Here is a 16,243-nt window from a genome sequence, read left to right on the forward strand (position 1 = left end):
TAATCAAAGAAATATTTTTTCATTGTGTGTGAAGGGAATACCATAGAGAGGAGATATTTATATACACCTTTGAAATACCATAAATAAATAAAAGAGAGAGGAAGAATATGGGACACCCTCTTTGAATGGTATATGTGCAAATTCATTTTTTCCCTCTAACAAGCTTCGCTTTTTATTGAGATGGACTAGGCAAACAACTAGGCATAGGGAAGCTAAACCTATCCCTTTCAAGGTTTAAACTCAATGCCTTGTGTGTATACAATTGTTTCACGTTTGATCCTTGATCATGAAGTAGTTTCGCTAAACTTCGTTTAGCATTCGACCTAAATGGACACTTTGATGATAAGTATCCGTCCACCAAATGTAAGTAAGCTTCAAGATCATGACAACATGCTATGTCCACGTTCGATTTTAAATAAGGTGACATTTTAGTATCAACCCGTAATTCTGTTCCTACGTGAGAGTATGTCCATGGGTTATCTTGTTGTTGTTGTTGTTGAACTTTTTCACCGATGAAGATACCTGGAACTTTAGTGATCAAATCTTGATTGTTAACGATTCTCAATACTTTAACATTTTTCTTATTTAATCGTTCGACGAAGCCTTTATTACCTACTCGAGGTCCTCCAAAAGAGAACACGGCGACCGGCGGCACATGAGGGGCACACGAGCTTATTTCGTCGGCAACTAAAAGAGATAGCGCCGCGCCAAGGCTGTGCCCTGTGATTGTAATGCTAAGGGGTTCTCCTTTGTACATTTCGATCAACCTTTGCACTTCTTCGACCACTAATTCAGCCAAGCTAGGCACGTGAGCGCCGCGTGTTTTATGTAAGCTTAAGAACCCGCGTTCGACCCTTTGGGTCGGGTCATCGGATTCGGGGATTTGATCCAGTTGGGCTCGGAAATTTTCGGCCCATTCCATGCACGTAGCGGTTCCACGTAAAGCAATCACGATATCCCTCCTCCCCATGCGGTGGATCTCCCTCTTATCATCGCAAACCGCAACATACCCTATCCAACTAGACCTTTGGGTCATCCACCCGAGATCCGGAGCCACGTCGTCGACCCATTTCGGCAACCCGACGGAGGAGGTTGTGTAGAGGCTCTTTGTCACCTTGTAAGACCTATCGGGTAACGCCACGTGCCTCGGTAAAGGAGCCTCGTCGGTTGACATGGCCGGGTTCGAATGGAAACCATGGTAAGCAGCTTGAACGAATTCACCGTACCGAACAACTTCTCGCCGGAGATTCTCGTCAAGAGGGTCGAGCAAACCGGACCAATCATTGCAACCGTGGTACTCTCTCCAACGAGAACCGAGGTTGTTCCTCGGAGAATACTCCATGGTTTTGGATAAAAGCCTCTGAAGCCTATTTAAATGGCGGGGAGACATCTCTTCGGCGGCTTTCATTTCCGGCCAAATCCGGGATAGGTTAAGCCCTTCGAGTAAACCCTTACCTTTGGTTTCGATCGACCCGTTGCTGGTGGAAGTTTTGACGACCCGTTCCGGGTCGGGTTGGTTTGATTTCTGAAGGAGCTTTTCGAGGTTGGAAAGGGTTTCCCGAGTTAACTCAGTCGAAGATGCCGATGAAACATGTGTTCGAGAAGTTGGATTTAGAGGTGATTTCTGGCACTTGAAGCTTGCTCGCCTGGCGTTGAAGACGTTCAAGTTATGAGCCGGAAGAGTCAATCCGACGCCGATCATCATGTAGTAACGTAAACCGGAAAATTTGACAGAAAATTATATCAAAGATAAAGGCAATGGCAATGGCAATGGCGATGGCGAAGGAACAGAGGGCTTAAATCGAACAGCTAATGGGAAGACCAAGTGGGTATTAAACTTTAAAGGTAAAGGTATTTATAGACAATGATTTTCCAATGTATACCCACACTTCACATCATAATTACATAAAGAACCTTAGTGTCTTGTAATGGTAATGATGAAATTATGAGATGTTTTATATGGTCTTTTTGGTATTATAGGGGAAAAATTAATTGAGAAAGCTACACCCTTCAGCTTTACAGAGTTCAAGAAAAGTCTGCCATCAATGAGAAAGGTAGTTAACTTTATTTGGAGTTTGAATTGACCGAAAGGACCCTTGGATTCGGCCTTCTCATTGAATAGGATAAAGTAATATAATTATATAAACACAATAAACAATAAATTTATAAATTTTTGGGTAAACTACCTAGTTGGTCACCCAATTTTTAGGGCACTTTCATTTTGGTCATCCAAAATGAAATCCTTACAATTTGGTCACCCAACTTTTAAGACGCTATCATTTTAGTTACTCAAGAGTTAAATCTCTAACGAGAGTTAACTATAAGCACCACATCATGTTTGCACTTTCATTTTGGTCACCCAAAAAATATATTTTTTAAGTATTGATTGGGGTAAAAAATCAATAATTAAAGTGAAAAAAAGTAGAAACTAAAATAATACATAAAATTTATCAAATTCTACTTGTTTATCCCACTGCCAGAAATTCTAAATTTGGGTTTTGAAATATAATTTTTTAATATTGAGATTCAAAATTACAGAGTAAATCGATTGACATTATTAATGGATAAAAACTTTCAACAACTTAATTTATTTTGATGTTTTGAAATTATTTTTTCAAAAATTATCAATGAAATTTATCGTCTTTAATGGTTGTTTGAAAACCCAATTTATCAATGAGTTATTTTAGTTGATGTCGTTAAGGATAATCGGAAACATAGAATAAAATTTTAAAATTAAAAAAATTAATATTACCGTAACAAATAGGTTGACATTATCAATGAATAATTTTTTTAATACTTAAAAAATATTTTTTTAGTGATCAACATGAAAGTGGCCTAAAAGTTGGGTGATCAAAATAAAAGTGAAAACATTATGTGACATATACTAAAACGAAAATACCCTAAAATTTGAGTGATCAAAATGGATGCGCCTAAAAGTTGAGTATCAACTAGGTAGTTTACCCATAACCCCTTCTGAATCATTCAATAAGAGGATAAACGCGTTTCAACGTGTTTGAATTCATGTTCGTTTGTGCTAACAATAAGACTAATATTAACTAAACTAAGACACAATCGATTAATAGATTAATTAATTAAAACAAAAACATTTAAAAGTATTATAGCAAATATAAATGAACTTTAAAAAAATAAAATTTGAAAAATTTTAATTATATAATATAAAATATGAATTACTCCCGTTTACGTAAAAGAATTTTTCAAATTTCATTTTTTTTCCCCATTTCCACAGTCTTCAAAGTTTTTGTTTAGTTGAGTTTCGAGGAAACCGAACCGTAGTGAAACAACCGTGTAACCGAGTACGGGATTATGTTCAGTCAAGGGAACCATGAAATGTGAACACGTTTTCTGTTTTTTTCTTTTCCCCTAAATTCGACAACAACTTTTATATAGTTATAAAAAGGGGGACAATATTATAATCATAGTCATTATTTAATGTTAGATGTTGGAACACCGTGTTCAAACGGTTAACCGAAACGAATTAGTATTAATTAAATTTTTTTAATTTTTTTAACCGTTAATCGAATTGAACTTTTTAAACAAAAATTAATTGAACCAAAATATTTTGGTTAATCGAATTAACCGAAATTTAATTTTTTATTAGAATAAGTATAAAACATATAAAAATAATAAATTAATAATATTCATTTGACCGAATTAAAACTACATATAAATTGTATTATTAATTATTAAGTTCGATTAATTCAATTAATTCGGTTAATTTCGAACCGAATTATCCGATAACCAAACTTCCAAAAAATCATTAATCGACCTCTGACTTACATCGGTTAACCAACCGATTAACTGAACTAGATCGGTTTGATCGATTAATTCGAAATTTGATCACCCCTAGAGATACGAGTGAAAAATGTATGTAATAAAAAAATTTTTTAAAAAAAAGACATTTTTTCGATATAATATTAAAGGTAAAAAATGAGGTAATATGATTTGAACTTATGTCAAATAAATGTCTAATAAGAACTTTAATCGTCGCTTCATTTAAGTCAAGGCAATTAAAAAATGATATTGTAATAACAAAAAGGGTAAAGTACAAAAATAGTCGTTTTTGTTTCCTTCAGATTACATTTTAGTAACCTATGTTTGAAATGTTACGTTTTAGTCACTTATGTTATCGTTTTGTTATGAAGTGGTCACTTTACCATTGAACTCCATTACCTCCTTAACAGTAGTCCTACGCGGCAGTCCAATTAGGTTTTAAATGCCAACTTGGATGTCCAGTTGCTGGAATGAAAATAGGTTTTTAATTAAATATATTCAATTTGGATTGCCACGTAGGATATCCAAGTTGGCATTTAAAACCCATTTAGACTGCCACGTAGGACCGCCATTAGGGAGGTAACGGAGCTTAACGATAGAGTGACCACTTCGTAACAAAACGATAACGTAAGTGATTAAAATGTAATCTAAGACAAACAAAAGTGACTAATTTTGTAGTTTACCCTAGCAACAAATTGTTTTGGTTGAAATGGTAAAATTGAAAGATTAAATATCATAATATTTTGGTTTCAAATCTCGTTATGGGCCAATTTTTAAAATATTTATATAAAAATAAAATTCATTATTGAGTTGGTAACTCGATTGAGAATAATTTTAATTAATATTTAAAATAATAATGTATGACAGAAATTCTTTTATGATTCATATTGAAGTTCATAATTACTCTCTTTAATAATATAATATCTAAAGTTGAAGCCTCACTTTCATTTAAAAGACATCGTGCCTTACAATATTTTTAATCATACATATAACATTAAAAACTTATCGAAAATATACCAAATAACAAATTTTATAGTTATATTCTCAATCATATTTAAAATTATAATTAAATGAAAAATTGATCACAAAGTGTACATTTATTTATGTTTGATATCTACTTTTTCCTCCCGACAAAATGGAATAAACTATTAATTTATTATTCCTTTCTTGCAGGTTAGTGCTTGATATATTTGAAATTGAAATTTTCTGGTCTCGTATTTTTACTTTTTGAATTTGTCTTATATCATTTTAAAAACCCTTACGAAATATTTCTCTATATTTTCTTAATTCAAATAAAAAAACCCAATTTGCTAAAACAAAGGATTAACGATCAACTAGCTAGCTAAGCTTTTCATAAATGTTGAATTTTGAACGAGTTTTCTCGTTGAAAAAAGGAAAACAAATTCTAGTCAAAACGTCCTCTTCATAGCTTTTGATATTTTCTCAACTCCCAAACACCACTATATTCTCTGTTTTTATTTTTATTTTTAAATTTAATCACATAAAAATAAATAAAACCCCGGTTTGGGTTTTTTTAACGGGAGAGAGCTAAAAAGCTTACAACCCCGACGAATCTAGCTACAAATTAGAATGACAAGCTGCGGGTTTTTTACCCAAATATATTAAAAAAAAATTTTAAATACCTAAATAGATTGTCAGCTAAATTAATTATCGAAATGGTGCGTTTTCTTTAATCGCGCCTATCTGACATGCGCGAATCAATTTTTTATATTAAAATATTTTATTTTTTTTCTCGTTTAACAAAATATTATTAATTTTTTTCCCGGATCAGTATATAACCCGGGTATAGATACGAAATACAGGTTGAGCCTATCTGACAGGCGCGGCTAGTTGTGCCTAACTCAAATGAGTGAATGGTGGGGCCCACTACTGTTTAATTCTTCCCCTATATATACCTCGAAAATCAAATGAACACAGACATGAAATTTAGCAGAAGAATAGAATGTAAAGTCTTGTTAGTAATTTTATTATTTGAAAGCTATTTTGTTAGGTTATTAATTTTGTTAGCTTCTGAATGAAAAATGTTACATTAAAATTTTATGTAATTTTTTTGCATTTAAACTGTTTTAAGAATTTTGAAATTTTTTAACAAATCTAGTATTGAAGATGAAGAATGATAATGTATTTTGGTTTATTTCTTTTAAATAGAATGTAGAGTCTTGTTAGTAATTTTATTATTTGAAAGCTATTTTGTTAGGTTATTAATTTTGTTAGCTTCGAATGAAAAATGTTACATTAAAAATTTTATGTAATTTTTTGCATTTCGAAACTGTTTTAAGAATTTTGAAAATTTTTTAACAAATATAGTATTGAAGATGAAGAATCAGTTTTTTTTATGCGTTTATTTCGATGGAGAAATTTTGACAACAGCCGTGGGATGTATATTTGAATGTCGCAAACAAGTAGCAATGAGATTTAATAGAAATATCTTGTTTGATGATATGAAGGAAAATTTTAGTGAAAAAATTTATAGACGTTCTGGGAGAAGGATATCAAAACTTTTCTACAAGTTTCTAGTTTCGACGGATCCAATAAAATTTACCAAAATAGAACTTGTAGACGATGAAGACGTGAAGACAATGGTCGCTCTTTATTGTGAGACTCGGAACAACCAAAATGCACCGATTCAGTTATTTGCTGAGTTAGCTAGTGTGGAGGCAACTAAAGATCCCAGTCCATTAGGTGAAGAAGATGGAGTTCAAGAGTCGTGTATGGTGGTTCTGATGTCGTATGTTGATAGTCAATCAACTATACATCAGATCGATATTAATCTTAATGTTGCACCCGAGACTGATGTGGTTGGTGATGATGTATACTATAGTAGTGATCCTGCTGATCATAAAGTTGATAATGAGAGTGATCTCGATGTGGACGAGGTCCCGGATAATATTGACGACGAAGGCATGAATGAGGATGGAAACGTTAACACGTCTTCATTCGGAAACCATATTCGTCGTATTGTGATACACAATAATCCTGGGGCACATATGTCTCGGATAGACCCCGATATAGAGCAGACAGCCGAGTTTCTGGAGTACTCTGAAATACTACCTGCTCACCAGATGGCCGTATATTCTAATCCTGAGGAGTTGTTCATGGGCCAGAGATTCGAAAGTAAGGAAGAATGCGTATTTGCTATGAAGCGGTATATCATGAATATATCAGTAGACTACAAAGTCGTATTGTCTAAACCAACATTATATATTGGAGAGTGTTGAAAGTCGGCAGAAGGTTGCAATTGGCAGATACGAGCTGCATTTATCTAGAAGTTACAAATGTGAGAGATACGAAAATTTGTTGGGCCTCACACATACACTTCAACACATATGATAGAAGATCATCGAAAACTTAACTCCAAAACTATTTGTACGTGCATCATGCCAATGCTAAAAGACATGCCGACCATTAAAGTTTTGAGTATTGATTGCCGAAATGCAGGCACAATTCTAATATCGAGTATCATACCGGAAGGCATGGATAGCTCAACAGATGGAAATAGAGCAATTGTACGGAGATTTCGATGCATCGTAGAATAAGTTACAAGGATGGATAGCTTTATGAGGGAACACGTGTCGGTCCCCCATTTGCAACTTTTTCCCATTGAAGGGATTAGACACAGCAGCAGCATGATGCTAGTAGATGGAGCGGGGTAAGGGGGCATGCATGCAGCAACAGATGCTGTAGGAGGGGTACTATGCGGGCAAAAGGGGCAGCAGGGTGGGGGGCATGCAGAGCAGATGCTGCAGGAGGGGGGACTGTGCGGGCAGGCCATTCGTGTCTACCTGTCAGGCTCGATTTGTCGCGCCTATCTGACAGGCGCGACCCGTTTTTGACCCGTATTTTGACCCATTGACCGTATTTTTACTTGTATATATATTTAAATATTTTTAATAAAAATAAAAAATTAATATTTTATTTAAACAAAAAATATATATTTTAATATAAAAAATTGATTTGCGCCTATCTGATAGGCGCGATTAAAGAAAACGTACCATTTCGGTAATTAATCTAGCTGATAACCTATTTAGGTATTTAATTTTTTTTAATATATTTAAGTAAAAAAAACCGACAAGATTCCGATAAGATCGGATTGGGACATAACCGCCCAAGCAGCGCGGTCACCACCTTCGCAACAACATTAGCAACATAATTCGCCTCTCGAAATACATGCCTCACAAACACTTGCCCAACATTAGCATGTAACGCAGTAATACGGTACACCAACTCAAAGGGACTCTCACCTGCAGAAGGAGCATTCAGCAAACACACAGCCTGAGAGCAATTGAGCTCGACCAACAACCTATTGAACCCCCTTGATCGGGCAACAATTCCATTTTCAGCTAATAATATAAAGTGGTTGTAATCTTCTCACATTCAAATTTTATTTCTTCTACTTTTATTTCTTTAAACTTTTTTTTAATATTTCAATATTCAAAATATTAAAATAATTAAAATTATTCTATTAAATTCACTGGTGTAACACATTAAAGTAATAAAAAAACACATTTAATCGCCATGCAAAAAATGACGTTGTAATAAACTTAAATTTAATAAAAAAATTATAATAAAAGAAACTTAATAATGTTAACAATTAGACTTACATTTAAAAAAATGAAAAGTAGAATAATTAAATTTATAGAATTAAAAGTAGGATGACTAAATTCTAAATGTTTAACCTATAATAATTATAGACTAATTAGATTAAATTGTATAGACAAATATTGTAGCACGTTTTTAGAAGTTTTTGTTTGTTTTTATAGCACATTTCTATCTGCTTATGTATGTAGTCTTACTCTTGCAAGTGATTTTAGAGATGGTTTTGTTGTCGTCTTATCCAATTTTATGGATATTCGATTCTTTTGCCAATTTTTGCTTGTTGCTTTGGTCCATCCGAGGTTGATTTCTTTATTGTATTAAGTATTTGCAATAACTCGAAAAATTTCATATTTGAGTTATGGCAGAGCCAATTGTTAGCGTACCATAATGTTCATTTGACGTTGAGGTTGAATCCTTTATTGTGTTGATGGAGCTTATCCTTCATTACTTCTCCCGAATGGTATAGTACCACTAATGGAATGACTTAATTTTCCTTTAAAAAAACAATCCATATATTCTTTCAAAAAAAATCCGCATATTATATAATGACATATTTGTTAATAGAATAACAAACTCTAAATTTTGATAATTCTTGACCATATACTTTAAAAATAATCCACACTGCCAACAAGTGTGGGCACAATGTAATAGTAAGGCACACTTAAAGGGAGAACATAGATTTAGATCTTAAAGACAATATTGCCGGGAGGGACAGTTATGAATCCTAAACATAGACCGTAAAACGGGTATGAAGAATATAAAAACAAAATCTACACTATATATAGTATATTTGATTAATATAAATTAGTGTCTCAACACCATGGCTAGGTATATAATGTTTTATGTCAAATTATAAACATGGTTGCTTTACTATGTTTAAATATAGAATTTAATATTTATATTTAATTTTACATAATCTAGTTCTACTACTTTTTTAGTCCAAATAGTTGACACCCTTAATTATTTCAATAAAATTTTTAAAAGTTACTCATTTCAAGCTTATCATACCAAAATAGATTTTTTGGTTAAATTCCATTAGTGGTCCTTGTACTTTGCAAAATTTTAGGATATAGTCATTGTATTTTAATTTGATCATTTTAGTCCTTATACTTTTAAAATTTTAAAATTTCAGTTTTACCAAACAATAACTATTAAATTCATTCAACTTCAAAATCTAATTTGGCAAACATATTATCACATGTGTAATGCCATGTTAGCTTCACATATTACTCATTAAAAATTCAGTTAGTAGATTAACATTGTCATTTACATCAAGACTGAAATTTTAAAATTCATAAAGTATAGGGATTTAGAATTATCCAATTGAAGAATATGGACTAAATCTACAACTATACACATAGTACATGACTAGTAATTAAATTTAACTAAATAGATTCAATTGTTACTATTTGAGTCAAGATTGAAATTTCAAAATTAAAAAAATATAAGGACTATTGACCAGTTCAAAAAGTATAAGGACTAGAATTGATCAAATTAAAGTACATGAATTAAATCTAAAGTTGTCCAAGGGCAATGCCACCTGAAAAATGGGAGGTTTTGGGCAAAAATATATTCCTAAAAGATGGGCTTAGGCAAAAAACAAGGTTTGTTTAGAAAATAGGTCAGGCCTCAGATAAGATTTTTTTGGGTCGAGCTCGACCTGAATTTTCAATAAAAAAACCCTGCTGTTTTTCTATGTTTTGTTGTTGTTTTTCCACTGTTTTGCTATCATTTCACTATTATGTTGCTACTATTTTGTTGTTAATGTTTAGATATTGTATAGCACTTGTTTTATTGTTAATTTTACTACTATTTTAGATGCATTTGCTTCTTAAGTTGCACTTATTTTAGTGTTATTTAAGTATAAATATTTTTTTAAAAATTTATTTTCAATTTTGTTAGGAAACATTTATTTTAATATTTTTAGCATATTTGATGTATTATGTTTTAAATTTTTTATATGAAAAAAGAAAATTTTTAAAAAATTAATAAGGTCCCTAATTTAAGCATTTTTATCCGGACAAAAGTTTAGACCTATTTTTTGGGCCAGATCAAGCCCGAGTCTAGCAATTGGGTCTAAAATTTTGTTAAGACCCAATTCAGCCCAATCCATAAACAACTCTAACTAAATCTATGACCTTTTCAAAATACAAAAATAATAGCAAAATTTAAATTTTTTTTATGTTGGAAAGGTGGTTTTAAGAAAAACTCACCACAACTAATGGTATTGATAAAGTATACAATCAAATGTTATCGTTATCTTTTAGTGGAAAAAAAAACAAGAAGAACACGATAGAATCGTTTAGGCTTTCTTTTTATATAAGTATTATATATATGATGTGGAGAGGAGTCACCAAAGTCACTAAAAAAAAGTGGCCATTAACGGTGGTGCAAGATGGCGTAGGCCATTAATCAATCTACAATGGAAACCTTTTCAAAGTATGGTTGCCTTCCCTAGCCATCAATCTGTCATGTCGGAACACTACAACCCAGTGAATGATATCAGTAATTTGGCCACTTTACTTGCTGCACATCCTCAAATTGCCTAAAATCTGCTCCACCACGATGAAATTGCTTTGCACGCTTGCATAGTGGATAATTGGAACCATGGTGAAATTTAGGGTCCATTTCTAACACCTCCATGTAAGTATATATATATATATATATATATGAATGTTTGAAGCAGATTAATTTAATTGGATCGGGAATTAGTGGAAGTATCAACTTGAAAAATAGTATCAGATTAATTGAATCGTAATTGGTATGAATCACTTGAATCAATTTAGAAACGATTGAATCGATGATTGAACTGTTTTTGAGAATAACTTTTTTATAAATTTTTAATTAGATTGATGAATTGGTGGTCTGATTAGTTTAACCATTAGTTCGATTCTTTTACCCATAATCTTTACTAACCCTTAAATAAAAGAAAAAAAGACTGCTAATGTTCATACAAATATATCTACCTCTAAATTTTGAAATTTCTTTTATTTAAATGTTTTTGAAATTTTATTTTAACTTTGTAGTTAATGTTCAAAAATAGGATCATTTGTGTCTCCAAAAATTCTAAATGCGTTTTTTAATTTGATTTCTTTATAAGATGTATAAATTTTATGATAAACTTGATAACAATTTTAATTTAATTTGGTAAGTTAATACAAAGTAATATTTGAATACCACTTGATAAAAAAATTAAGTTAAATAATTGCAGTATTTAAAGATAAAGTAGTGTCTAAATTCATACATAATTAAAAGTGTTTTAGTAATTTTGACATCAAATTATCATTATTCATGACGACTTGAAAATCATAAACAATCGTCAACCTCAAACCGTTATCATTGAGATCTCGAGATGATAAGTCGGACATTAATTTAACAAGACGTTAGTTTAGATCTCAAATCCCATCAAAATATACTTTTTTTCAAAAATTTAAATACTATTAAAAATAATATTTTGATAAATAATTATTATTTTCATACTATTTTAGGGGGGGGGGGAGTCTGGGCACTTAATTCACGAATTTCATGGACAATATATTAAGTGGAACGTGGATAATGAAGGGTTGAAGTGAAAATAAAGTGAGATAAATCCACTTTATATATCATTTTGTCGCTGTTTTTATCACATGTCAATTATGGACTTCAAAAACTTTTTCAACTTCTTTTTTGCTTTCATTTTCGTACCGTGCAAACCATTTATATATTATTTCAAACAGTCACATGCACCGACAATTAATTTGATGTTAAATGTTTAATTTATTTTTTTGTCATGACATTTTAGTCTAGTTTCGATTATTTTATCATGACATTTTCAATTTTTATTCGGTTTTTTATATGTTTTAATTTAAAATCCAATTTAAAATTAATATATATATATATATATATATATATATATAACACTCAACCTATCCAATCCAGTTAGGTCAACCCCATCGAGTCTAGTTCTGTTGCTCCTAATGACAAGTTGGTTGTATGGTAAGGTTAAAACTCTAGTGAGTTTGAGATTCTAACAATCTTATCTTGTCCTACCATGAATGAATCATGTCTAAATTTATTCTAATTTATATCTAAATCTATTTTAAGTTTTTAACTATCAGATGATATTTTAGTATATTATTTGTAATTACACTTTTAGCATTAGGTAAAGAATTTTTTTTAATATTATATGTTTTTATCATATTTTTACCTTTTTAATAATTTATTTTTAATTTATTAATAGGAGGATAATACGTCTTATCGTACTCAAACTCACGTCCTCCCGCATTAATAATGATATCATTGTTAATCAAATTAATACTCGATTAGCGTATCGTAAAAAAAAAAACTTAAAATGATTATGATATTATATTAAAATCGATGTATATGGCTTAAACGCGAATAAAATGTTTTGATATTGTGGATCAAACACATCAAAGAAAAGTGGCCTTTTTAACAATGGGATCTGACCTGCCTCCCTTTTTCTCACTTTGAGTTAGTTTGGCAATTGGCACTCGTCAATTCTGCTTTTCTCACTAGTAAGCTCTGTGTGTGTTTTAAAGTAAGGTATATTTTTAAATTCGATAATTAAAAATTATTTATTTTATAAAATAATATATATTATGATAATGATTTTTTATTTTTATATAAAATCAATAAAAAGAGAGTTGAACTAGAGATAATAATATTTACATCAACAAAACTTGTGTTTAGTTTATAAAGTTGTTTTTAAAGAAAATATTTAATTTGGGGTATTTTAAAATCTACTCAAAGAATATCAAAAAAAAAAAAAAACAACTAAAACAGTTATAAAAACATTTAAAATTTTAAAAATTTAGGGGGAAATTTTGACTATTTAAAGAAAAACTTTTGAAACATGTCTTCTCATAATTAACGGAACTTCTTAAAAAGTGTTTTTATTCGTGGATTTTATCTTCCAGCTTTACAAAAAATTTACCCGAAACCCGAAATAGTGACGGGTTCACAAAATGAAAACCCCTTCACTCACCAAGAAAATATCAAACATTCACTTTTAATCAAATTTATATGACATTAATTGTTCTCAATAGTTGATATAGAAAAGCATTATTAAATGGTAGTGCCTCTAATTTTAACTATTATCCATTTTCATATTTTACTTCACTCATAATTAAAGACAGAAAAGGCTTTCCTAAAGAATTATTAAAACTCAGAAAGTGAAAAACTATATGCACATTTCCACTCTAAATATAATATATTTATGATTTAAAAATATATTTTTTCTCAATTGACACGTTAAAAACGAAATTTGACGTCGAATTTTATTACTTGCAATTTTAATAAAATTTGAATGCAACTGTAACCTACATCCATACTGTTATACTATTATCAATCTTATTAGATGATTCCTTACCATTAACTTAGTAGTGAATGTATATTAAATTTAAATTACAAAATTGTTGGGAATTGACTCAAATAAATAACAAAAAAGAAAAATAAAGAAAATCAAGCACACAAATTTTATATGAAAAATCCTTAGTTAAGAGGATAAAAAATCATAGAAAAAAGAGACATTAACTTTTCACTAAATAAGTAAACAAAACGAGAGTACAAGATTGAAAAAACAAATCTAAAAGAACAAAACTCAAAACCCCGAATACAAAGCTCTGACTTATGAACACAATTTTCTCCATAACTATCATGAAACTCTCTTCAAAACTCATACGCGACTACATCTTGATTGGCCTCACAAAAATGAGATACAATGGCCCCTTTAAATAGGCTAAGATTGAGGGCTAAAACAACTAAGTAATCAAAGTCCAACCGGGAGACGAAACCCTGCTTGGAGTCTAAAATGCAGCTGCTTACTTGAGGAATATGTCGCGTCGTTGTGATGTCCCATGCTTCCTCGTCGTGGTCATGCATGCATTGAGCGAAGAAATTCTCCGCGACGTCGCCTCTACTTTGGTTCCTCTTTGGTACATCATCAATTGTATTTCAAAGTGCTTGCAAAGTGTTCAATAAATGCGAGGCACACTCCACGAAAACAAATAGTATGTATTAAATTATGTCGTTATGATATGGGTAAAAGTAAAATATTTATGTAAAAGTTATATTTATAAAAAAAAAGTAATTTATTGAATGAACCACGAGTGGTGTAATAAAAGTCATGTGTACAAATTTTCATTAATCATGGGTTCGATCCTTGAACTCTTGATTATTTTAAGTAATGTGTTTTAGTTGTTTATTTAAATTAAAGATGTTATATAAGAAAACACAAAACACCATTGCAACAACATTTATTACTTTTCAAAAATTAAATCAATTTTTAATTGAGTTGATATTTGATTAACTCGTACCACTATTTCAACTAAAAATATTATAATTGCATATATATATAAATTACTAATTAAAATTTCTTCATTTATCCTCTCTCTCTTTTATATATATATATATATTTTCTTTTCTTTTCTTTTCTTTTCTTTTCTATGTTCAATTATTCCACTCTTTTCAATATTCTTTTACCTTTTTTTTCTATTATTTGATTATTTTATTTTACCTATAAAATAAATAATAATAATAATTTGATTTTAGAGGATTAGTATATTTTAAAATAAGTATTAAGCTCTCTTCCTTCTAATTTGTCTACAAATCAAAAAAGTAAGTATAAAAAGATGAAATAATTGGACTAAATGGAGATTTTTAAAGATTTGGATTAGCCATAAACCAAACGTAATCTATAATTCACATGCAACCATGTGTTTATCACACGCACTAATTTGTTTGTTTTTTAAAAAATAATTGAAGCATGCATTGCGTGTCTAGCTCTTTAATTTAATTAATTAATTAATTTCTTTTATTATCCAAGCCCTCTCTCTAAACTTAACCATTTAACTATTTTTTTATATATTTAAAGAGGTTGCTGATAAAAGCATGACGTGGAAATGAAGATTACCACCAAAATTCTATTAATTAATTTATTTAAAATATTAAATTAAGATGTAAAACTTGTAATTCATTAAACCTTCAATTTCATTAAAACTACCTAAGACATTGCCTTTTCGATTTTTTTCAAAGTTTTCATTTAAATTTTTTTATCATATATTTTACTTAAAATTTTTCATCAAACTCGTGGATGTCTCGTAATTTAACACGTCAGATGTTGTTAACTATTAGACCTTAACCCTTTCCTTTTGTGCATTACTGATGATGCAGTTAGTCTTTTGAGGCTTTTGATAGTTTTTCTTGGTTGATCGATGTTTATCGTCAAGTTGATTTGATGATGGTAGGGTTAGGATGTAAATTTCAATAGTTTGGTCGAGTTAATGCATCTCTAATTTATTTATGAATTATTGCAATTACTACCAAATTGTTTATGGCATTTGTGTATTAATTTGTAATAAATTATTTATTATTTGTACTATGTGCCATGTGTCATGGTTGTTTTAATAACAATAGTTTCTTCAAACAACTTGTATAAAAGATGATTCAGGATGAGACTATACATGTTCACATCAAACGTGGTTTTTATTCTTCCGGTAAGAAAGAGTTCAGCTCGATGTTTTTAATCAAGATAGAAGGACTACTCAATCTAATGATATCATGAGCTAAATGGTAATCAACCTTTCATCAATTAGTTTTTGGAGACTCAGTCTTAAATGTAATGCTTTTTAAATTAAATCATTGGTTGAATCGATTAGACTATTGATCCTTAATCTAATTGGTCTGATTGGTTCAAATCAAATAAACTATTAAAAATTCATATATATTTTTTAAATTATATAATTTAATTCAACTGCTTTTTAATCTGATTTTTCCAAATTTAACAGTCCCGTCTAAGTTTTAAAACACTGAACAATCAGTAAAAACGGATTTATTT

General features: G+C 30.4%; 1 protein-coding gene across 1 annotated transcript; it reads right to left on the reverse strand.

The window, feature by feature from the left end:
- LOC105801971 (phospholipase A1-Ibeta2, chloroplastic) lies at positions 1-1,831 on the reverse strand. The gene has a single exon (XM_012633345.2). The coding sequence runs from the start codon at positions 1,703-1,705 to the stop codon at positions 173-175; it is 1,533 nt and encodes a 510-aa protein (XP_012488799.1). The 5' UTR covers positions 1,706-1,831; the 3' UTR covers positions 1-172.
- Between the last annotated feature and the right edge of the window lie 14,412 nt (positions 1,832-16,243).

This window comes from Gossypium raimondii, chromosome 11 (genome assembly GCF_025698545.1).
Source record: "Gossypium raimondii isolate GPD5lz chromosome 11, ASM2569854v1, whole genome shotgun sequence".
Classification (NCBI taxonomy): Eukaryota; Viridiplantae; Streptophyta; class Magnoliopsida; order Malvales; family Malvaceae; genus Gossypium; species Gossypium raimondii.

Excerpts from the sequence above, each read along its gene's own strand:
- LOC105801971 (XM_012633345.2), bottom strand. The coding sequence starts at position 1,705 with ATGATGATCGGCGTCGGATTGACTCTTCCGGCTCATAACTTGAACGTC.